Below are 25,083 nucleotides of genomic sequence, written 5' to 3'. Positions count from 1 at the left end.
CCTGGTGTTCCCGGAACTAAGGAGATTGTTGTTACCCATACATTCTACCCCATCTTCTCTTAAATCTGTCCTCATTGAGCACAGCACATGAACCAGTCAGACCAGAGAGAGCAATCTGTAGAAAACTTGCTCATCTAACTTTTTCCATTACCTGGAGAGCTGCTCTGTGCAGAATAGTTGAGATCCATGCAAGATAAAGCTGACAGGGTACCAGGCTGGCGTTCAGCAGTCACATCCATAAGAGATGTTGCAAGAGAACATGTCACCACTCCCAGACCTTTAAGCTGACTAGAGGTTCGCACACTCACTGGGAAATCTCACTAGTAGTTGGGAACTGAAAGCCGGTTTATGTTAAGACAGAATTCCAGGGGCTACTCAGTCATGCTGATAAACTGGGTTTTGCTGGCAGTTGCAAATGCCCTTTTTGTTTTTCCTTCTCTCTCAGATCTTGCTACTACTATGAGTCAGGCCACTGCAGACACCGCACACACCGAAATTCGCCCCTGTGCGCGTCACGTTCAAGATCGCCCCATAGCCGGCGGCCCAGGTAATGATGCACGTTCGCCTCCCTCCGTGCCTCTTATCCCTCGAGTAGATGACAAAATGTAGTCCAAAACCCTGCCCCCTCCCTAGTTTATGATTCATTTTGCTCGTGCAAATGGAGGTGGTTGACTTAATGGTGAAGTTATGTTTCTCAGGTATGACAGCTACGAGGAGTACCAGCACGAAAGGCTCAAGAGGGAAGAATACCGCAGAGAGTATGAGAAGCGGGAATCCGAAAGGGCCAAGCAGAGGGAGAGGCAGAGGCAGAAGGCAATTGTAAGCAGCCTGGAGCTTACTTTCATTTTACAGAAGGGTTTCTTTTTTTCTCTCTCTCTCATTTTGGGGGGATGTGATGGGCATAGATTAGAAAATATGGTAAGGATGCTGTTAGAATATGCAGTACTCAGACTTTTGGCTTTAGCATCAGTGACACCTCAATCCCTCTTAACACTGATTACTGGAAAACAAAATAAGTCCGTGTATTTCTCCTCCATACTACCTGTTTTTCACTCATCTGGAAGCTCATTATTGCATTTGACTTTTGTTTCTAAAAATAGAAGGAGAGCTGTATACTGGTCCCATTGACCTAGAAGATGAATTCTTCATACTGTTCTCTACTGCTTTTTGCTCTGAGTGGAAAATGAGGAGGTGTCACTGGATGGTTTCATCTTTTTGGCAGATGTGAGGGTTGTGTTGTCCATGGAGAGACTGTATTTGAGTAAGATTTAAAGGCAATGGTAGAAAAAGATTTGCTAAGTCCCTACTTCTTCCTTGTGCTGGGTCAACACCTCAGACATCCACATTTCTTATGAGCTACTTTTCAATAGCCTATCATGGATTTCAGCACCACTTACTGTAGGATATTGTGTTTACTTGACACATGGACACTACTGACCCTTTGGGATAAGGATCTAGATAATAGGAGTCTAGTTCATTCTGTTTGTCAGATCTTAGAAGGCAAAAACTGGGTCCTCCAATTGTCAGCATCCAGTACTTGTCCCAGGCAGACATTCCTAGTTGATTAAGGAACTCTTTCCCACTGAGCCCCAGGAGAACCTTGAGGACTTTCACAACCTGGTACTCCAAGAAGCCATGGCTCAACGATCAGAAATGGCACTGTTTTGTTCATTGCAGTTGCTGTCTGTTAGCTGCTAAGTATCATTTCAGTGAAGATCAACTTTTGATACATCTTGCATACAAGCTAACCAGGGCTTGCTGCTACTGCTGCTAAGTCGCTTCAGTCGTGTCCGACTCTGTGTGAGCCCACAGACGGCAGCCCACGAGGCTCCCCCATCCCTGGGATTCTCCAGGCAAGAACACTGGAGTGGGTTGCCATTTCCTTCTCCAATGCATGAAAGTGAAAAGTGAAAGTGAAGTTGCTCAGTCGTGTCTGACTCTTCGCAACCCCATGGACTGCAGCCCACCAGGTTCCTCCGTCCATGGGATTTTCCAGGCAAGAGTACTGGAGTGGGGTGCCATTGCCTTCTCCAGCCAGAGCTTAGGGAAATGATGGATATGCTACCTTAAATACAACCAACAGCCATCAAAAGATTCTTGACAAACCTACATAAAAGAGCTGACTAATAAAGTCCAAATCAAGCATTGGCCAACAGTTATCAGCTGGAGGAAAAAGGTTAACTGAGAGGTTTGTTAACTCAGGCACTCAAGGAGAAAGAAGGGAGAAGTAATTGAATATGTAGGCTAAAGGTCTAGGGCTTTGCTGCCATTTAAATTTGAATCTACCTAAGACCAAATTAAAGGCCTTGTGAAAATTATAGCACTTTCCCTCATTTTTCTCAACTTTCAAATTAGCTGTAATATTAAGATCTACCAGAGTATCTTTAGTTAACATTTAACAAGATGAATAAAAATGGAAAATTCAGCTTTTCTAATTTTGCTGTTTTTAATTAATAGCCTGTTGAGTAACTATAACAACTCACATTTACAGAGTGCCATATAGTTTACAAAGCAGTTCATATATACCAAAGAGAGTCATGTTGAGTAAGCATGTAAGTAAGTAGCTATTTCAGTGTTTTCAAATTCATATTTGATGAAACTCTTCATGTGTCTTCCCAGAAGAGTGACACTAAAGAGAGAAATTATTGTGTCATATGTTTGCTCATTTGCACAAAATGTAACACAGCTATAATCAAAGCTGAGTAGATAAATATAGATAAATGGTATGTGCTTTTATTATTCTTTCCAAAGATAATATAGTGCCAGATACTTACTTGGGTGAAGAAAGGGAAGGAGGGCTCCTTTTGCTAGTTTGGCTCTGAGCAAATAGATCAATACTGTGATTCATCTGTAATATACTCTGTATTCCATAGATGCCAGAGCCAAAAGCACTCTTGAGGCCACTAGCCTCAGTTTGGAAGCAGATACCACCCTGCCTTTCCTTGGTGTCACAGATGTTAACAAATTCCTTGGTTAATCTTTTGACTAAGACAATATCAATTCCCTTTGAAAGAAGGCAATTATAGTGCAAATGTCAACTTGACGTATATTAAGTCATTATAATTAACTAGATGTTTGTGAGAATTTTGGCTTTGAGATTTTCATTTTTGTTTTTTAAAAAGCAAATTAAAAAAGAAAAATAAGACATAGAAATTATTTACTAACACACTGACCCACAGATAGTAAGAGATTAATATAAAGATTTGGGACTTAACTGTTAAACCAGTTAACCGGTTGGACAATTAGATGGTATTTCTGTAAATATAAGTGAAAACACATGACTATGTGAGAGACATTTGTTAGGTACCTGGGATACAAAATTAGGTAAGACTTCATCCCCACATCTTAGGGGCTTCAAGTCCACTGACTGGTAAAGATACGCAATGTGTTCATTGCTGTCATAGAGAATGTATCTAAGGTACTGAAGTGGCATACAGGTGGGCACCCAGCCCTGGGAATGAGGGAGGGCATCCCTAGAGAGTGTGAGATTGATTTGAAATCTAAAGGGAGGAGAGGGCAAAGGTTCTTTCCATGTGAGCTGTCCAGTGTGGTAGCCATCAGCCAGGAGGCTAATTAAGCTAGTCCCAAATTTAAATACACTGTGTAATTGAATTTTGAAGACAGTACCAAAAAAAAAAGAGTTTAAAATACTTCATTAATACTTTTTATGTCAATGACAAGTTGAAACAATAATATTTTGGCTGTACTGAGCCAAGTGAAATACATTATTAAAATTAAATTTGTTTCTTTTTACATTTTAAAAAATGTGCCTCTGAAAATTTAAAAATTACATATGGTACATTATATTTTTATTGCAAATAACTATTCTAGGCAGATACTTTAGCTCATACTAAGTCTCTGGAAAAGAGCAAGATATATTGGGAAACTGCTAGTCATTTAATTATAAGGCTAGGGTACAGAAGAGGCAGGAGGTGAGTCTGGGGGGCTCCCCGGTAGCCAGATACTTGAAGAGTCTTGTAAGTCATCATGAAGATTTTGAAGAATATCTTGAAGGCATAGTGGAACTGTTTAATGAGGTTACCCTTAAGAAGTTTTTCTGACTGATTTCCTTCCTGAAAATGATCTGCTTTCTTGTGCCATAATGCATTTGCAAAGTGTATTTTTATGGAGTTGGGCAAGGAGATAAAGGCAATGATTTTTGACTCATTTGGCTAGATTATCTTGAAAACTCATTCATGAAACAGTTCAAGGAATTAGGACAGTTTGCCTAATTTGGTCATGTAGGTGATTTTCATTCAGATTTCTGAGACACTCTTAAAGTCATGAATGAATAGCAAATTACATTTGGAATATCTTGGGTGGAATGCTGATTTATTCATTAATTCAGATCAATTTTATAATCAGGGGATGAGCAAAACAGAGACTCCAGAAGGAAATGAAAAAAATGTTACAATCACGTAACAGGTATTTTACAAAGTTAACCTTTGCTGTCTTGTCTTGTGGTCCCTATTGACTTTTTTTTTCTTTAGTTCCATAAGAAGGAGATAGTGTAGGTCATCTATCAGGTTTTTACTGTGTATGTGTCCAAAAGTCTTTATTCAGACCAACTTCGGTGCACCAAATCAGACAGCTAAGAAAGGACTAATAATTAGTAATTAGTAACACAGAATCATATGTTGTGGTTGAATGTTGTCATTGTATAAGTCGCTGCTTTTGTCCAGTTTTCATCTAAATGATCTCAAAAACCAGTTCATCCTCTGCTTTTCTCAGTCTCACAGGCTTGAAATAATTCAGGTTATATTAGAACTCTGCAAGCCAGAGTCTAGTATTTAATGTCTAACTGTCACTGCTCTAATTTCTCGTGAAGTTCTAAGTCCAACTCCATTTGCAATCTCTACAGTTTCCTGCCAGAAAACATGATAATAGGATGTTAATTTAAAGGGCAAATCTAGACATTATGAAATGGCTCAGTGCTTAAAACCAAAACCAGATGTGCTTGGGCAATGACTATGCCATTTCTTTTCTCTTCTCCATTGGTCAGTATGCAGCCTAGGAGCCAGAAACAGAGGCTCATCCCTGAAAATTATCAGCTTCTTCCAAATGAAAAAATAAAATAGTTGTCTAATTTCTCGTAGTTATTCTTTTTGGGGAAAATAATGTCGTTTTCTGTTCAGGCCTTTTCAAGAGCTGTTCCATATGGGTGAATATGTTATAATATGAGTATAAATGCACTATTTAGAAATTTTCAGTTCTATCAAAAGTAGTTATATGTGCTCTGAGTCTATGGTTTTCATGTTTTCTGACTCATCATGGTGTTTACTTGCTCTTATTTGTGTATTAGCTTTTAAGGAGACTAATCTAGATTTTTTTTTAATTTATTTTTTAATTGAAGGATAATTGCTTTACAGAATTTTATTGTTTTATGTCAAACCTCAATATGAATCAGCCATAGGTATACATATATTCCCTCCCTTTTGAACCTTCCTCCCACCTCACTCCCCATCCAACCCCTCTAGGTTGATACAGAGCCCTGTTTGAGTTTCCTGAGACATACAGCAAATTCCCATTGGCTATCTATTTTATGTAAGGTAATGTAAGTTTCCCTGTTACTCTCTCCATATATCTAACCCTCTCCTCCCCTTTCCCCATGTCCATAAGTCTATTCTCTATGTCTGCTTCTCCATTGCTGTCCTGTGAATAAATACTGCCCTGCAAATATAGCAGATTTATTCTGTATATATGCATTAGTATATGATATTTATCTTTCTCTTCCTGACTTACTTCACTCTGCATAATAGGCTCTAGGTTCATCCACCTCATCAGAACTGACTCAAATGCATTCCTTTTTATGGCTGAGTAATATTCCATTATGTATATATACCACAACTTCTTTATCCATTCATCTGTCAATGGACATCTAGATTGCTTCCATGTTCTAGCTAAGACTAATCTGGATTTATTCAAATTTATCCAACCTTAGATAGTAGTAGGCACTTACTGAAGCACAATACTTTGGCATCTGTTAGAATTCAGTAAATGTTAATCTCAACACTAATTTTCAAACCCTTTTTACCAAGACTTGCTTATTTTTTTTTTATGAGAAACAACTGTCATATAGCTAACTGGGCAGCTCTACACTCTCTGATAGAGATTTTGATGCTGCAAAGTCAGTTAATTCAGTCATTTTTTTCTTTATTTATCCCCTGTCTTGATGTAATGAGGATTTACCATACCTGTTAATGCAACACAAATCTTCAATTTTATTATCCACCTCATTAGCAAACTAGCTTTTGTAAAACTTGAAGCTAAAAGATACTTGATAAATGTCCCATCCTCCTTGATAGTGAAAACTGGTCTGAAAATCATTTTTCAAGGAGGTTTTTTCCAAAGGTTTAGAGTTCCTCCAAGCCTTTAAGAAGTTGGAAATGTTATTAGGCATTTTGATTTCTTTTCCTTTCATCTCCTGTTTAGAAATTAATGTCTTGAAAAATTGGCTGCAAGTGTTAAGGTTTTTTAAAGATATGGAATCTATTCATCTGTCTAATAAAACTGCAACATGTTAAAAATAATTGATTATTCACTAGACATTTTGGCCAGTCTTGGGAAGATTTTTATCTTTGCTTTTTAGACCTTCAGATGCCTTTTAATTTCATTTTTTTTTAACAGTAGGAAACCAAACACTCTAATCATTTTCTCAAATGAGAATTTCAACATGTATTTAGTGTCTGGTCTTTGTAAGGTAACAAGACGTGGTCCCATTCCTGTGTTATATAAAAAGAGATTGACAGTCAAATAGGTGATTTTAAGGGATTGTGGACCAGCCATTTCTATTTCTGTCTCTCCTATCTAGGTTGTGTCTTCTTTTTACCACAGAATGTATCAGTATCTGATATAAAAGGTCCTCTGGTTTATTTTCTTTGTGGGATTATTGTTGCATATAGTTTCGTATAAAGAAGCAATTCAGAGACTATCCCGATATGTCTGCATATGGACGTGCATATGGTCGATTTTCGCTTTAACTTTGAATTTCCTTGAAGATGAACATAGGCTGTGTGTATTCCTATAATGGTAGCTGAGCAATTTCTGTATGATGGTTCAAGTTTTTTTTGCTCTCTTCTACATTTCTCCCTCCTTTTCCTCTATACAGTAGTAACCTTCCTAAAAATGTTCATTAAAAAAAAAAAAAAAAACAGTGCATAACACTCATGCCAGCAGGCGCCAGGAAGTTTAGATAACAGTCCCATCAAGTTGGGCTGTTTGGAGGGAGCTGGCTGCATAAATAGAATGGAATGTGATGTGATGATTCCCTTGTTCAAGTGTACAGCATTGCCCCGGGATATCTCCCTTTATATTTATTGACCTCCAGGATGTGCTGGGTACTCTGCAACAACACAATCACAGCCTTCAGCTGAGACATACAATCTACATGGAAGTGAATTGGGCAGCCCACTCTGCCTGCTATACTTCATCTGGTCAGTTATGTAGGCTCAATAACTGCTGTCAAAGGAATTGTGTTTTACCAGTTGCTTCAGCAGAGTGAAAAAAGTGAGTCCTTACACTTAACCCTGTAAAATGAATCATGGAAACCTGTATTAGTACACCCAGCTGAGGTTACCTGGGCAAAGTTTTTCCTATGATAAAAGCGCCAAACATGGTTTTCCTTCTCCATTGTCTTAGAGACTTTCAAGGAGTAAGGGCCACACTTGGGCACCTTTGATGTAATGAAAGGTATGGAGCTAGGTCTTGAAAATGATTAGTTGCCTATCGATTGATTTTTCAATAAATATGCATTGAGAAGATTCTTGTTTTGTGTACTCTTAAATAAGTAGTCAATAGGACTGATATGGTCACTGCTTTCATAAAGTTTTCATTGTATGGGGATATAGACATTGAAGACATTGAACACTAAATAAGCTATTAATATTTAATTATAATTGGGCACAAGGAGCTTCCCACGTGGCTTAGTAGTAAAGAATCTACCTGCCAATGCAGAAGACATGGATTTGATCCCTGGGTTGGAATGATCCCCTGGACAAGGTAATGGCCACCCACTCCAGTATTCTTGCCTGGAAAATTCCATGGACAGAGGAGTCTTGTGAGCTACAGTCCATGGCATCACATAAGAGGTAGTGACTAAACAACAGCACAGAATTACAAAAGAGAAGTAGACTGTTCTATTAGAGCAACTTATAATAGGAACTAAAACTCATCTGAGGTCTCAGAAAGGAAACAGTTGTTGAATTCACTGTAATTCTAGACAGTATGTATGTTGATGGAGAGGAGGGAGGGGCAGTGCGGAAAGGATATTCCAAGTAGCAGAGAAGCACCTGATGCAAAGGCCTTAGGAAAGAAAGGAGCACAGTATATATTAGGGACTGATGGAGAAGGAAATGGCAACCCACTCCAGTGTTCTTGCCTGGAGAATCCCAGGGACGGGGGAGCCTGGTGGGCTGCCGTCTATGGGGTCGCACAGAGTCAGACACGACTGAAGCGACTTAGCAGCAGCAGCAGCAGCAGATCAGTGTGGCTCAAAATAGAGGAAAGGAAAGAATAAGGTGTGTGGGATGAAGCCCAAGATGGAGACAGATCCAGATCCCAGATCCAGACAGAAGGACCTGGTAGATTCTGTTAATGATTTAGGTCTTTCCCTAAATGTTGTGAGAAAGCAATGACATGTTTTAGATCTTAATTGGCATGATCCTCTTCTCTTAATAAAAACTATTCTGGCTGAAGTGAACAAATAAATTGGAGGAGGGTAAACAGCAGACACAGGATCCAAATTAAGAGGCTGTTATATTAGTTCAGAAGGACATGCTGGCAGCTTGATTTAGGGGAGATTAGATCAAAGGAGCAGATTTAGGAAGTAAAAATCCACAGGACTTAAGGAGTGATTGGATGTGAGGAGGGGACTAAGTGGGGAGAATTAAGGAAAGCCCTTGGGTTTTTGTCCTGAATAACTGAATGGATGGTGTTAACTTTACTGATACAAGAACATTGCAGGAAAAACCCAGTCAGAAGAGGATGAATTAGAGAGTTTGGTTTGGGTCATGTTGGTCTAGTTTGAGATGCCTAGGTGACATCCAACCTGGGATGTCAAATAGGTAGTTGGTTATTCGAATCTGAAGCTCAGAGTAATTTCCCTGATGAAAATGAAAATATGAGTTCTGCATATGGTGAAAGAAGATGAGACATGGATGCTCAAATCACCTGAAAGGATATGTATTACAGGATATGTCTATGAATTGTTCAGTTGTACTTCGCACGCATTTATTGATTGTCCTCTCTTTGCCAGGTCTTTTGCTAAATATTGGACATATGAAAAGGACATGCATTCAGTAAATAACAGGACATCTCTTTGCCTTAAGCCTAAATGACTTTTTTTTTTTTTAGCATCTAAGACAACATATCCTAAGCACATCCAGAGAAAACGCTTAGGCAAGCTAAATCTGTGCCTTAGTCCTATGATTCCTAGTTTCTTCCTCCATCTAACTTAAATCTCTCCAACTGCAAGTTCATTTCATTCTTGTTTGTCATCGATAGATGTACAGGCTAGTTGATAAGGACATTCATATTAACTTCTTACATTCTTGAAAAATCTTTTTTTCAGTTTTGAGAGACATGATCATCTTTGGCCTTATCTTCTTGGAACAAGAAATATAGGATTATATCTTACACTGAGAATGTGTTCTTGTTCTTCAAAAAATGAATCCATTCTCAGGCTTAAAATATTTTCCCTGTGTTTTGTAGGTTATAAATTGTTGTTGACTTTAAGATTATGATGATATTGACTCCACTTGTGAAAATTAGGCCACGCCCTTCACATTTGTTCCTAAAATAAGATTCACTGGCAAAGTGAAATTTATAGCCTCTTTTATAGCTCTTATTCTTTGGAGACCCATGGCTTACAATGGCCTATATTTTAAAACCGTATTTTTAAAATTATTGGCTTTGGACCACCTGTATCAGAGACACTGGGGTATACTTGTTAAAAATAAAGATCATTGAGCAGTATCTTCCAATTTTTTTAATATAGCTGGAATAAACCCCGATAATTTGCATTTTAATAAGCCCCCCAGGTAATTTACATTTATACTAGAGTTTAAGAATCAATATTTTGAGGGATGTCAAGATTTGTACATCAAACTATCATGCTGTACACCTTAAAATTATACAGTAATGTACATAAGTTATTTGTTAATAGAAATAAAAAAATGCACATGTTTTATTATTATAATTCTGAGTTAAGGAGAAATTAAATGGTTTTGCAAACCAGGTCAGTTTCTTACCAATTTTGAAAATTAATAGTGGAGTCACAATTGTTAAAATATTTAATAGATATTATTCAGCTCTTTAGTGATAAAAAGACCACATTACACATATTTTTTAAATAATCCATTAAATTTCATGTAGCAAAGGAACAGAGACAGAAAAGGTAGAAGAGAGTGAGATGCAGCGAGTGAAATTAGAGAAACGGAAAGTAAAACTTGGTTCAAGCATAGTCTCCTGTTAAGTTTTAGCGTGGATTTTGCTTTAATTGGCGTGCCGTGGGGGTTCTTGTTATGCAAGATTGTGCCTTCATAAATGGTTCTGGCATCAATGTCTTTCCTATCTTCAGAACCAGCAAGTCTCTTCTCACTTCCCCCTCCAGGAAGAGCGCCGTGTGATTTATGTTGGGAAAATCAGGCCTGACACAACACGGACAGAACTGAGGGACCGTTTTGAAGTTTTTGGTGAAATTGAGGAGTGCACAGTAAATCTGCGGGATGATGGGTGAGAATCTTCAAGATTATTTCTTGTTTAGAAGCTGACATATGTAAAAAATTATGGCCGTAAGATTACCAGGATGGGAATGCTTTGACAGATGACATGTTGAGTTCAGAACCTTATTTATTTTCTTTCATCCCTATTTATTAATCTTTCCAGTTGAGATTTCCTGTCCCAGAAATAAGTATTTAGCAGCTTGACAGGACAATCACACTGATAAATGGATGCAGTGGTTCAGAGGCTGGCACCAGCGAAGTCTCCAAAGTGGAAAGGGTTACAGTCATATATGCTAATGCTGCCTCACTGGCTTTGAACTTTTCCTCTTTGTCTGTTGCAGAGACAGCTATGGTTTCATTACCTACCGTTATACCTGTGATGCTTTTGCTGCTCTTGAAAATGGATACACTTTGCGCAGGTCGAATGAAACTGACTTCGAGCTGTACTTTTGTGGACGCAAGCAATTTTTCAAGTCTAACTATGCAGACCTAGGTATGGATTTTACTGTACATAGAATGAGGAATCCATAATGTTGAGTTCAAAATGGAAACATATGTAAACTGTAGCCACATTGGGCCAAACCATTACTACCTTTTACCAAAGAAAATATTCGAATATAGATTTTATCCTATTTTTTTTTTTTTTTTTACTTTTTAACATATGAGATGATTTCAGAAGGGGCTTAGATTTTGGTACAGAAGAGAGCAGATTGTTATGCTGCCTGCCCAGATGCTGAAATTCTGCGCTGTGTGTCTTTGTATGTGTGGTGGTATATTTGGTGTGTGCACGTGTTGTTTGTTTGTAATCTCTTGTGCCTACCCTGAATCCTTTTATACAGACGATAGCATTGGCATCATTGCTTTGCAGAGCAGAATATGGAAAATTTTTATTCTTTTTTTTCTTATTATCTCACCAACTCTTAGAAAGGTTAGCATTTCCTACAAATTATACTCAGAGAAAAAAGTAAAATTTCATGTGCTAAATCACACTATACTTTCTTTAAAACAAAAGAAGAAAATAAACCTGCTATTTTTTTTATTTTATTTTTAAACTTTACATAACTGTATTAGTTTTGCCAAACATCAAAATGAATCTGCCACAGGTATACATGTGTTCCCCATCCTGAACCCTCCTCCCTCCTCCCTCCCCATACTATCCCTCCGGGTCGTCCCAGTGCACCAGCCCCAAGCATCCAGCATCGTGCATCGAACCTGGACTGGCATCTCGTTTCTTACATGATATTTTACATGTTTCAATGCCATTCTCCCAAATCTTCCCACCCTCTCCCTCTCCCACAGAGTCCATAAGACTGTTCTATACATCAGTGTCTCTTTTGCTGTCTCGTACGCAGGGTTATTGTTACCATCTTTCTAAATTCCATATATATGCATTAGTATACTGTATTGGTGTTTTTCCTTCTGGCTTACTTCACTCTGTATAATAGGCTCCAGTTTCATCCACCTCATTAGGACTGATTCAAATGTATTCTTTTTAATGGCTGAGTAATACTCCATTGTGTATATGTACTTTGAGTGCTTCCATATGATGGGTACTGTGCCAAGGCTTTGCAAGTATTTTCTCACTTAATTACCAGAACAATCCTAGAAGTAGATATTATGTATTATCATCCCCATTTTACAGATAGGGAAACTGAAGAATAGATAAGTATTCATCTTTCCTGTTATAAAAATTGTACAGACTCAAGGGGTAACATTTGGAAAATATACAAAGGTATCAAGAAAAATAGTAAAATTGCCTATCAGCCTATCACCTAGAGATAACTACTGTTACCAAGTGAGTAATGACCTGTTCAGTATTTTGTCTCAGAACATCGAATTTCTTATAGTTGAGGTTATATTATACATATATAGACTTTACAAATCTACTTTTCTCAATTAATATTATGTAAGTTCATTATTTACTGTGACTCAGGGTTAAAAATGATTTGCCAGTATATTTTAATGGTTGTACAGTATTCTGTTTGATGAGCAGTACCATTATATTTAATCATTCCATCATAGCTAAACACATTTTCTGTTTTTGATATTATAAATAATGGCACAATGGGCGTCAATTTCCTCCCCAATTTTAATTTTGCTCCTTTCCATATTAGTCCCTATCTAATGTGTGTATTATAAGCCTTTATGTTCCTTTATGAAATAATGAAGGAAAATGGCAAGTGTCTTATGCATATGACAATTATTTAAATCAATTTATAATAATAATAATAATGAATTAACATAGAAATCTGCTCTTAAGCATTATTAGTAATGCTTAAGTCTATCTGTCTTAGTAAGTCTATCTGTACTTACTTTGGCTTGGTATAAAGAAAAAAAGTAAATACCAAATACAGGTTTTTTTTCTTCCTTCCACCGAATTGATGTCTTCTAGAGTAATTGATACAGGTGGGGTGCATTGTTCAGGGGGAATATGCTATAATTCACTTCACAAGCTAAATAGATAGTATGAAACAGGGGAGAGGCAGCTGACTGTTAGATAGAGGCCTAGGGATGAAAATATAAAAGGTGGCAAGTCATTTGTTCAAATGTTGGCTGATAAAAACAGTCAAGACAGATTGAAGTCTTGAGTTGATTTGACTTGTTTTCTTCAGTGATGAAGGCCAGGGTGTTTTCTAGTGTCTCAAAACATCTAAAGTTTAAAATAAGCTACCTCGAGGGGCCTTTAGATCACGATTCATCACTGGTAGAGGGAGCATTGGATAGTACTTCCAAATTGAACTGGAGCCTCCCTGAAATATTTCTAAGAAGAATGCTTCCCTCCTTGTTATCTCTCTGCCTCGCCAGTGGCAATAGAAACTTTACCACTGCTAAGCTGGTTCTGTATTTCCTGAAAAGTATGTTTGATGTGTATTGTAGCAGCATAGGGTTTTCCAGTTCCCTCCAGCCGTACAATCACAGGAAAGGTAGTGGATCTGAGTATAGGCCTAGTGTAGTTTGACAGCGTCTTGGCTCTGGAATCTTGCAGGCCTGGTTTTGAAACCTGAGTTAGCTTTTGACCTTGAGCAATTAAACTCCCTCAGCTTCTGGTGCTTCATTTGTAAAATACCTTATAACGTTGCCGTGAAGATTATATATGTGTTTATGAAACCCTTAGCGCAGTGTCAGTGTCTGGCACAAAATAGATTCTCAATAAATGGTAGCTATAATTATGATAAAAAATGATGACAATGGGAAGTTATAAATTTCAAATTCTTTTAAAATGGAAGCATCAACACCAGGAACTAGCTTTGGAAGTGAACATCATCATGTATGTCTTGTCTCTGTTCCTTGAAGAGTTCAAGTTAAGTGCTTCAGGCCATGAGTGCCGAATAAGGTGCATAAACCCAAGGGGTTGCAAGAGTCAGACACAGCTTAGCGACTAAACAACAAGCTTATACTGGACTCAGAGGGATTGGCCGCTTATGTGCACATCAAGAATAAAGTGTTAAAATGATGTGATACTGATTAATTTTACCAAAAGTAAAGCAACCTTTCTTTAGATGACCATTTTTTAAAATTTTTATTTGCTTTCCTAAATTAAATTAGTTCACAATATCCCATTTCTCTGATATTTTAAAATTGACGTATAGTTGATTTACAATGTTGTGTTAGTTTCAAGTGTACAGCAAAGTGATTCTGTACATGGAAACTATATATTCATGTATATATTTATTTGCAGACTTATAAATGATACCCATTTTAGCTGGTGTGAAATGATACCTCATCATAGTTTTGATTTATATTTCCCTAATAATGAGCAATATTGAGCATCTTTTCATGTGCCTATTGGCCATGTGTATGTCTTCTTTGCAGAAATATCCCTATTGAGGTCTCCATTTCTTGGCTGTTGAGGTTACTTAATGGTTATTACAATACTATTAATGCAAAAATGCAGTGATTTCAGTTACTATTTATGAGCCAGATTTATAAATGAGACTCAGAATTTAAAGGGATGATCAAGCTTACCATGATGAAGACAGTATTTAAGTCTGGTTTCTGTGAATCTGTTATCTGTGTATCTTTCTATTTACTGTTCTATAAACAAATGGAAAAGACTCTGATGCTGGGAGGGATTGGGGGCAGGAGGAGAAGGGGACGACAGAGGATGAGATGGCTGGATGGCATCACTGACTCGATGGATGGGAGTCTGAGTGAACTCCGGGAGTTGGTGATGGACAGGGAGGCCTGGTGTGCTGCAATTCATGGGGTCGCAGAGAGTCAGACACAACTGAGTGAGTGAACTGAACTGAACTGAACTGAAACAAATGGATCTTTCCATTTGAAAGAGCTTGATGAAAAATGTTAAAGAGGAACGACAGAAATTAAATTAGGACTATAGGGTAAAAATAGAAGGATGGATCAGGATTAAGAATATGATCATTTAAATCAGGAATTAGTTATGATCACATTAGAATTTATACTTAAGCAAGAAAAAGGAAATAAATAACATGTTGGTCACAAACTCTTATTAACTCAAAGAAATGTATTACATTATCAGCATCCTGAATATACATGTAACTTTTAATATACACTGCCATTCATTGGTAAGTCAGTCCCAGATCCCAACACAAATATTTTCAATCAGGTTTTTAATAATATGCAGGTGTTCAATAAAATACATTTATTCGACAAATACTGAGTCTCTACTTTGTGCCCACAGTTTTTTAGGTGCTAGGAATACAGCTGTGATGTTACTTATTTCTATTAATATAGTATTATTATTTATAACAATTTCTTTTTAAAACTAATTAGGGTGGTTTTCAGGTTATTCCTATAAAAATTTCATTATATCTTACTTGTGGATATATCCTTCCTTTACTGGAGAGAAAGTGGATGTTATTGCCCTAGAAGTTACAGGTGGATGCATTCTCTCTTCAAGCAATAAAAATTATTTTGTGGGTGCCTATTGATATAGGTATGCCCATGAAAGCTGGTATATATATAAGCATCAGCTACCATATTTCACAGTGAAGAAACTCTTGAGAATCACTGTATCAAAGTACTTTTAATATTTGCTAATGAAAACACAGAAAGAATGAAATTCTGAGTTTTGTGTAGAATGATCTTAATTTAAGACATTTTAATTCTCAAAATTTCCTCTAAGAAAAGCTTCACACATATGTTCTTGATGGTTCTATGTGGACTTCATGTCACACAGACTGCCATCACTGAATGACTCATTCATCTTCTATAATGCAACTGAAATTCTGATTTCAAGCTAATCTCTAGCAATGAGCAGGACTTATTTTTTGTCTTTATAAAAAGATTATGGTTTGAACAACAGCTGCTCAGGCAGCTTTAGTTATACAATCAAACTATTCATTAGGCTTTCAAGAGAAGAGTGTAAGCCAGTACAATTTAAGATTGATCATGTAAAATTTTGGTGATGAAAGATGGGCCCTTTTTGTCCTGTTTTTATGTCTGAAGCTGACTGTAATTGTTCACCTTACCTGGACAAAGAAAGGTGGTAGAGACAAGGGATGATGTGAACCAGAAAAAAAAAAAAGTGAAAGAATTTCCTTGTCTCTAAATGTAAGATGTCTTTAAAGTAGATTGAAGCTGGTGAGGTAGGGGAAACAGCCTGGTTCTGTAGAACTTGAGGGATTTGCCACCTTTTCAGCAGAACAACTTGTGAGGTCAATGATTAGCCTCCATCTTATCTCATATTACCCTTTTCTGTCACTTTGAGCATTTCTATTTTGTAATTTAATCTGGGTAAAACACAAATATTCATATTTTAGTAGGATTGTTAATGTTTCCCAGAAAGGTTTTGTCTTCCCTTCAAGTAAGTATTTTCGAAAGAATGAATGTGTTTGCCTATTGTATATCCAAGATACCCTTTCTCAAGCTGAAAGGCCTGTAGGAATGGTAGACTTTTTCTTAGGTGTCAATGGAGAAAAATCAGAAACATTCAAAGGATTTTTACTTTATACCCAGTGGGACTGAAATATATCAATTTTGTTCAGGGCTACTGAAGTGGCATATGGAGCTTTGCACAAATGCTTACTTTGACTAGTTTAAGGATCTGAGAAAGACCATAGCTTTATTTGAAGTTGTGTGTTAGTCACTCAGTCGTGTCCCACTCTTTGCGACCCCATGGGCTGTAGCCCACCAAGCTCTTCTGTCCATGGGATTCTCCAGGCCAGAATAATGGAGTGGGTTGCCATTTCCTTCTCCAGGGAATCTTCCAGACCCAGGTAATGAACCCAGATCTCCTGAACTGCGGGCAGATTCTTTACCATCTGAGCCACCAGGGAAGCCCCATTAATGAGTAGAGAGTCTGAATTTGCCCTCTCTGGACATGAAGCATTTTCCAAAACCTTCTAATTTGGGGAGGGCTTATACCACTGTTGCTGGGCTCCCTTGAGGTACTTGAGAACTTACGTCCCTCCAACTTTTTCAAGGGGAGCAGCAGACTGATGAGTCTGGCTTTTATACTTAATGAAATCAATCCCAATGAACAGAAAGATCAGTTCTAGCTTCTACTTTTTCCTCTCCACCTAAGTTGTTGAGGAACCTGGGGAAGTCATTTAACATAGCAGGAAGGAGGAGGAGCCTTACTTTTAAAGCACGTTGATTGCCTAGGTTGCTATTGAAAAGAAATAGCTGTTTTGATTACCTCCCAGGAGTGTTTAAATCCAACATGAGTCAATAGATGAGTGTTTTGAGTACTCATCACTCCTTACCCTCTGCAAACATATACAAGTGGTATAAATAGATAAATATATAAGCATAATTAATTAAAATATTGGTGTATATATATCATACCATCTACCATATAAATACCTTCTGAAATATACACATAATTATTAATATTCATACATATAAATACCTCCTGCAAATATATATGTAAATATATGCACATATATATGTACATACCAACACAAACCTCATATACTAATAAAATTTGGGCATATTTTGTTAAAGTATATTAACCGGATAAATTGTTTTTGAATCGGGTTGTCTTAAATTAGATGATTGAATTAATGACCATAAGCAAAGGGTACATCTGACCTGGTTTGGGTTTCTTTCAGATTCAAATTCAGATGACTTTGACCCTGCTTGCATCAAGAGCAAGTATGACTCTCTGGATTTCGATAGTTTACTGAAAGAAGCCCAGAGAAGCTTACGCAGGTAATATGTTCCCTGGCTAAGGATGACAGAGGCATGGTGAATACCTCACGGGACAGCGCGTCCTTCCCTAAAAGACTATTGCAAGTCATACTTAGGAATTTCTCCTACTTTACACTCTCTGTACAAAAACAAAACAACAACAATACAAGAACAACAACAATGGTTTACATGAACCCAGCTGCTGAAGAGGCAAGAGACAGAATGGAATTCCAGTAAGCACATGTTTATTCATGGGTGTCAGCTTTGCTTTCCCTGAGTCTCTTGGTGATGGAGTGTGCGTGTGTGTGTGTGTGTGTGCGCGCGCGCGTGCCTGTGTGTGTGTTTGCCTGGTTTGGGGGAAGTATGTGTGTACAGGTGGGGACTGGGGACACCTGCCCAGAGCGTGCAAGGGCAAACCACTTCGAATGGCAGCAGTTCCATGAAGACACACTTAAAACCTAGAACTTCAAAATGTTCATATTCTATTCAAAAGGAAAAAAAAAAAAAACGTACATCCAAAAGGAAAGAAAGCTAACCAACCAACCACAGGCCACCCTAAAATGACAGCCACTGATGTCTGGGCATCAGCCTCTGTACTCTGTTTTTTTTTTTTTCTTTTTTTTTTTAAGAAAGTGCAAAATCAACGTGAAGCAAGCTTTCTCTCACAACGTAATGATTATATGACAATCCTGAAGACACCGCAGGTTCTGTAGAACTCATATCCTTTCTCTCTCTTTTTCTTTCTTTTTTTCCTTTTTCCTTTTGCCAAGGAATCTGGGTGGGAGAGGATGCTGCAGGCACCGAATGCTCAACTTTCCTAACATTTTGAAGTTTCTGTAGTTCGTCCTTCCTCCTGACACCCATGTAAATGTCCAAAACGTTGATCTCCCACTGCAAATTTCAAAAGCCTTGTCAATGGTCAAGCGTGCAGCTTGTTCAGTGGTTCTTTCTGAGGAGCGAGCACGGTGTTACATTACTAAGGAGAGTTGGGTAGAACTCTCTGGGATGTGTTCAGATAGTACAATTGCTACATTCTCTGATGTAGTCAAGTATTTACAGATGTTAAATGGAGTATTTTTATTTTGTGTACATACTATACAATGATGTTCTTTTTTTGTTACAGCTATGCACTGTAAATGCAGCCTTCTTTTCAAAAACTGCTAAATTTTTCTTAATCGAGAATATTCAAATGTAATTATGAGGTGAAACAATTATTGTACACTAACATATTTAGAAGCTGAACTTACTGCTTATATATATTTGATTGTAAAACAAAAAAAGGACAGTGTGTGTGTCCATTGAGTGCAACACAACAAATTGATGCTTTATGCACAACCATCCCCTCTTAGGTGAGCTTCGATCTAAGCATCTTGTCAAGAAACCTCCTAGCCCCCTAAAGGTATTAACCACTTCTGCAATATTTTTCCACATTTTCTTGTTGCTTGTTTTTCTTTGAAGTTTTATACACTGGATTTGTTAGGGGAATGAAATTTTCTCATCTAAAATTTTTCTAGAAGATATCATGATTTTATGTAAAGTCTCTCAATGGGTAACCATTAAGAAATGTTTTTATTTTCTCTATCAACAGTAGTTTTGAAACTAGAGGTCAAAAATCTTTTTAAAATGCTGTTTTGTTTTAATTTTTGTGATTTTAATTTGATACAAAATGCTGAGGTAATAATTATAGTATGATTTTTACAATAATTAATGTGTGTCTGAAGACTCTCTTTGAAGCCAGTATCTCTTTCCCTTGGCAGAGTATGATGATGGTATTTATCTGTATTTTTTACAGTTATGCATCCTGTATAAATACTGATATTTCATTCCTTTGTTTACTAAAGAGACATATTTATCAGTTGCAGATAGCCTATTTATTATAAATTATTAGTTGGTGAAAATAATAAAGCCAGTGGAAATTTTCTACCTAGGATGCATGGCAATTGTCAGGTTGGAGTTTAAGTGTTTCATTTGGGAAATTCCGCTTTGCAGAAGCAGTGTTTCTACTTGCACTAGCATGGCCTCTGACGTGACCATGAAGTTGTTCTTGATGACATTGCTTCTGCTAAATTCAATAAAAAAAAAAAAAAAAAAAAAAACTTCAGTAAAACCTCCATTTTTGAGCATCAGGATTTCCTCTGAGTGTGGAGCCCTGGAATGGAAGTCAGTAAAGTTTGGCGCGTGTACTCAAGTTTCTGAGTTGAAATTCAATTACAGTATGGCCGACGTGACTTTTCTGGAAGACATGATATACCTACTATGTAACCATTCTTTTCCTTTCTCTCGCCCAACACGATCGTATAAAAATGGATTACACCCCCAGGCCAATGCAGCTAATTTTGAAAGCTGCATTCATTTATCACCAGCATATTGTGTTCAGAGTGAATCCACTGTCTGTCCTGTCGGATGCTTGCTTGAGTTTTTGGCTTCTTATTTCTAAGTAGATAGAAAGCAATAAAAATACTATGAAATAAAAGAACTTGTTCACAGGTCCTGCGTTACAACCGTAACACATCTTTAATCTGCCTAATTCTTGTTCTGTAGGTTAAATGCAGGTATTTTAACTCTGTGTGGACGCCAAACTAAAGTTTACAGTCTTTCTTTCTGAAATCTGAGTATCTTCTGTTGTAGAATAAGAATAAAAAAGACTATTAAGAGCAATAAATTATTTTTAAGAAATGGATATTTAGTAAATCATATTATGTGTTCAAGGACCAGATACGTTCTCTATTTTGCCTTTAAATTTTTTGTGATCCAATTTTCAATACATTCTCCTTTTTGCCCTGGATCGTTGACATGAGTCAAAGACTGGGTTTCCTTTCTTACTTGTCAAAAGACAACACTACAGATTTCATGTTGAGGATTCATTTATTCCCACCCTTCTGGCCTGACAAATATTGTTACCATGAAGATAGTTTTCCTCCATGGACTTCAAATTACATCTAAAATTAGTGCAAAGAGAGAATCACTAGACCATCCACATAGAGCTTTTGTATCTTATGCAGACACTGTGGGTAGCCCATCAAAATGTAAACTGTGTTCCTTTTATTTTTATTTTTAATTTTTTTGGAGAGTATATTTCAAATGAACACATGCACCCCATCATCACTGGAGGCAAATTTCAGCATAGATCTGTAGGATTTTTAGATGACCCTGGGCCATTGCCTTCATGCTGTGGTAAGTACCACATCTACAATTTTGGTAACTGAACTGGTGCTTTAGAAATGTGGGTTTGTTTTTTTTTTTTAAGAGATGTAGCAGAATAATTCTTCCAGTGCAACAAAATCAATTTTTGCTAAATGACTCTGAGAGCAACGGTTGGGCTGTCAACATTCAAAGCAGCAGAGAGGGAACTTTGCACTATTGGGGTGTGATGGTTGGGTCAGTTGAAAAAAAAAGGAAACCTTTTCATGCCTTTAGATGTGAGCTTACAGTAGGTAATGATTATGTGTCCTTTTTTGATGGCTGTAACGAGAACTTCAATCACTGTAGTCTAAGACCTGATCTATAGATGACCTAGAATAGCCATGTAATATAATGTGATGATTCTAAATTTGTACCTATGTGACAGACATTTTCAATAATGTGAACTGCTGACTTGATGGAGCTACTTTAAGATTTGTAGGTGAAAGTGTAATACTGTTGGTTGAACTATGCTGAAGAGGGAAAGTGAGTGATTAGTTGAGCCCTTGCCGGGCTTTTTTTTCCACCTGCCAATTCTACATGTATTGTTGTGGTTTTATTCATTGTATGAAAATTCCTGTGATTTTTTTTAAATGTGCAGTACACATCAGCCTCACTGAGCTAATAAAGGGAAACGAATGTTTCAAATCTACTTCTGCTTTTCTTATTTATCACAACCAAACTCCTGGCACGTTCCTCAGATCAGTATACGTTACTCGCTTATCATTATTCTGTTTCCTCTCTGGATCACCTGCCCTCCCCTTGCTTTTCCATATTCATGAATGGATTTCAGCTCTAAGGTAACGTGCGCCTTCTGTATTTTACCTTGTCTCCTTTCAAACAGTAAAGGCGGAACTGGTGATTTCTCTAATGAGAAGTGACGTCGGACTTTATCAAACAGATTAGCTCTGTTTTTGTACTTAACCCTGGAAAGTATGAATTTTAAGTACAAGCCACTGCCTCAGCGAGAAAGCTGCTGAATATTTCAGCTTAGGAAGCAATTCTACCATAATGGACTGAATATATATTTTTATTGAAGTATAGTTGAACTATACTATCCATTGAACATTGATTTACAATGTTATGTTAGTTTCTGGTGTAGAGCATAGACTGAATATTTCTTGAAGACTTGTAACAGAATGCACCTCCCTGTCTCTCTGTCATATGTAAGTAATCAGGTTAAATATGGGACAAGTTGATAGATTACTGCTGGTATGGCTTGCTGTCAGGATGTCCACCATGCTTTGTAGGTGATTGGTGGTCCGAATGACAGAGATGACAGAGAATGTGTTACTAGCGCTCTGCCAAATCTGGATTTCAGCTGGTGGTCTCTACTCCCAGCTGCTTGTAAGATTCAGCATAAGCCTAGCCACGGGGAATGTGGCTAAATATATTTCAGCCCCCAGTTCCCCTTTCTCCTACAGAAAAAAATATTCATAATTATTGGAAATGTGAAGGAGCTACCAATAATACATTGAAACCTGCTAAGTAACCCAAGAAGCATTTCTTATGGCTATATTTCTATTTTATAGCACTGTAAGATTTGCCAATTATTATATCAAAAGAGAAAATAAAAACTTACTATCATCTTACCCAAATATTGCATTCTTCTACAACTGTGATTCAGTGAATAAGCCTCACATCACAACTTGTCTTCATTGATGGTTAAATTGAACAGGGCATTTTGAATATTCTGGTTGGAATTAAAAAGAGCAGTGGAAAAATTACAGTCTTCCTTTTAAAGGGTTAACTTTTTACCCTTAAAAATCTTTTGAGGGTAAAGAGAGATTTTCAAGGGGAAAAAAATAGTAGCCACTAGTCATGTACAGGAGCATCCTGATTAGAGAGTAAGGATTCATTTGATGTTGTCCTCAAACATTAAATCACTTCCATCCTTGATGATACTAATGGCAAAATAATTATTGAAACCAAAATTAGGTTGACAAAAATAAATGAACACTGGATAGGAATAGTTTATTGAAAAGGAGCTTGTTTCAATTCAAAAGTCCTCCAAACTAAATCTGTTTAATGTGATATTGGTTCAAAATCCTTTTTCAGCATTGCCGGTTTTCTCTTTCTTGTAGCATTATTTAGCTAATCATTGGATAAAATTTATGACTGAGAGCATTATTATACTCATTTGACACTAGTGTTACTAGCTACAGTTGTAACTCAGTATTAATTATAGAATATTTTAACCAAGGCGTAGTTTTTGCAATGTTTACTTTATATTAATCTTATACTTTGCTATTCTCTTTGCTAGTCCTTGTTTTCACACACAGTATACACTATTATAAATCAATCTTCATACTTTATCAAACAGCAGAGAGTAATAAAGAAGGTCACAACTCATAGAGGAGCTCCTCGGAGGTTTGTAACATCATGATTTAAATCTCAGAAAGATTTAATCAAAAACTGAATTAATCCCTGGGGAAATAGATGCTCTATAGATTCTATTGATGGGCACAGAGAAGCCTATTTCTTTTCACTGGTCTCTGTTAACATGATGGGGAAAGGAGCAAAGTTTTTTTCTGTGAGAAAGAAAATAAGATTTCCTCAGTGGGGGAAGGGTAATATGCAATGACCTTTGTGTCACGTTTCTTCCCTTTCAGTCAACATGTTCCTTTTTATTCTGCTTACCATGGTGTTATCCACTCTTCTCGTTCATGGTTAAGTTAAATGCCCTCCACCCTCCTGCTCCCTTCAGAACATCCCATGTGATTCCAGTAATTCTGCAAAGTCCCCCAAGCTCCACTCCAGTCAAGCATGTGGAATGTGTGAGTCACAAGAGCTGGTTTCCAGGGCTTCTGTTGCAGTCAGGTGACTGCCCCTGAGGCAAATTCTCAGCATTCAGGGACACTGGAAACTTGCAGGAAGAAATGATCAGAAAATTCAGGACCATGTTACACTGGAAAGCCTAACATTGTTCCTCGATTAGACTCTATACTAATGACAAAATGCCATTTCCCTCCCATATGCCTCTTTTCTGTCCATCATTCTACAGGAATGTGATCATCCTCCTTTTAATCCTAAAACCATTCCTTACCATCGGCTGACTTATAAAAGGGGCAGAGTGGAATTAATTAATTGAGAAAAAGTGAGAGAACTTTTAGAGGAGAAAACCAAATGATCCTATAATATTTTCATGATTAAATTAAATGAGCATAATTATACATGCACATATGAATACCAGGACATTATTATCATCAAGAACCTTAAAATATTGTATTGTTCCAAATATATGCATATAGCACTTACTGAAGATGAGTAACTAGTGTGATATTTGAATTTGCTTATTGACCATTTTCATATATTTTCATATATTAATTTCTAGTAGGAAGAAGCTGAATTATTAGGGAAAATCATGGGGTGATTTAGAAAAAATATTGTGCTTCTGTTCGTTTTGGAAACTCAGGAGCACTTAGCAACATTATCTTTTTTTCCACATAGTTTTCTGTGATGGATTTTCAACAAGATGACATCCAAGTGAAAGCCAAAATTAAATGGGAAGGAAAGAATGTTAAGTGGTAAAATCCTAAATAGCTTATTAGACTACTTAATTGGAGAGAATTTATTTTTGCCGCTGTTAGGAAGTCTATCGTCAAGCTTCTCTTTAACAATACTAATTGAAAAAGAAAAGGGGGACTATGGTAATATAGTTACCACACAATACCCTCCAGCAAGTCATTTAAGGAAATTCACAGGTACTTTCCTTTGATTCACTTTGGTGTTGTTGAAAATTATTCATATCAATGCTATCACACTTCATTTCCAACCCGATCTCTTACTCCTACCAGAGCTTCACAGTGTACTTAAAAAAGGACTGAAAAGAAAATGAAGCTGTGCTTGTTCCTAATTTAACCATGTAGCAGGTTTTCAGCTTGATTGCTATACCCTTTAGTCAAATGACTCATGTTTTGTCATACTTAGAGGTATTGCCCTCTGTAAGCACGTCACTATTTGTTGGTAAGAATGTGTGTACACTGTCCAGAACGATGATTAATTACTCTACTTGCCAGAGACGACCAAGTTAGTAAGCAGGTCACACAGCATGTCATGTGGCCACGTT

At 37.1% G+C, this 25,083-nt stretch overlaps 1 protein-coding gene across 8 annotated transcripts in view; it reads left to right on the top strand.

Moving 5' to 3' along the window:
- Positions 1-21,666, top strand: part of PPARGC1A (PPARG coactivator 1 alpha) — a 713,764-nt gene extending 692,098 nt beyond the window's left edge. For 4 of the 8 annotated variants that reach the window (XM_027544177.1, XM_027544179.1, XM_027544174.1 and 1 more), the window contains 5 exons: positions 446-547; positions 699-819; positions 10,577-10,731; positions 11,063-11,214; positions 17,756-21,666. In XM_027544177.1, coding sequence (XP_027399978.1) covers positions 446-547; positions 699-819; positions 10,577-10,731; positions 11,063-11,214; positions 17,756-17,859 — 634 coding nt within the window. In that variant the 3' untranslated portion in view covers positions 17,860-21,666. The remainder of the gene's footprint in view (positions 1-445; positions 548-698; positions 820-10,576; positions 10,732-11,062; positions 11,215-17,755) is intronic. The other 4 variants (XM_027544176.1, XM_027544181.1, XM_027544180.1 and 1 more) reach the window with 3 other exon arrangements.
- Positions 21,667-25,083: the final 3,417 nt, after the last annotated feature.

Source organism: Bos indicus x Bos taurus, chromosome 6 (genome assembly GCF_003369695.1).
Source record: "Bos indicus x Bos taurus breed Angus x Brahman F1 hybrid chromosome 6, Bos_hybrid_MaternalHap_v2.0, whole genome shotgun sequence".
Taxonomy (NCBI): Eukaryota; Metazoa; Chordata; class Mammalia; order Artiodactyla; family Bovidae; genus Bos; species Bos indicus x Bos taurus.
This window is presented reverse-complemented; position numbering and strand designations above follow the sequence as displayed.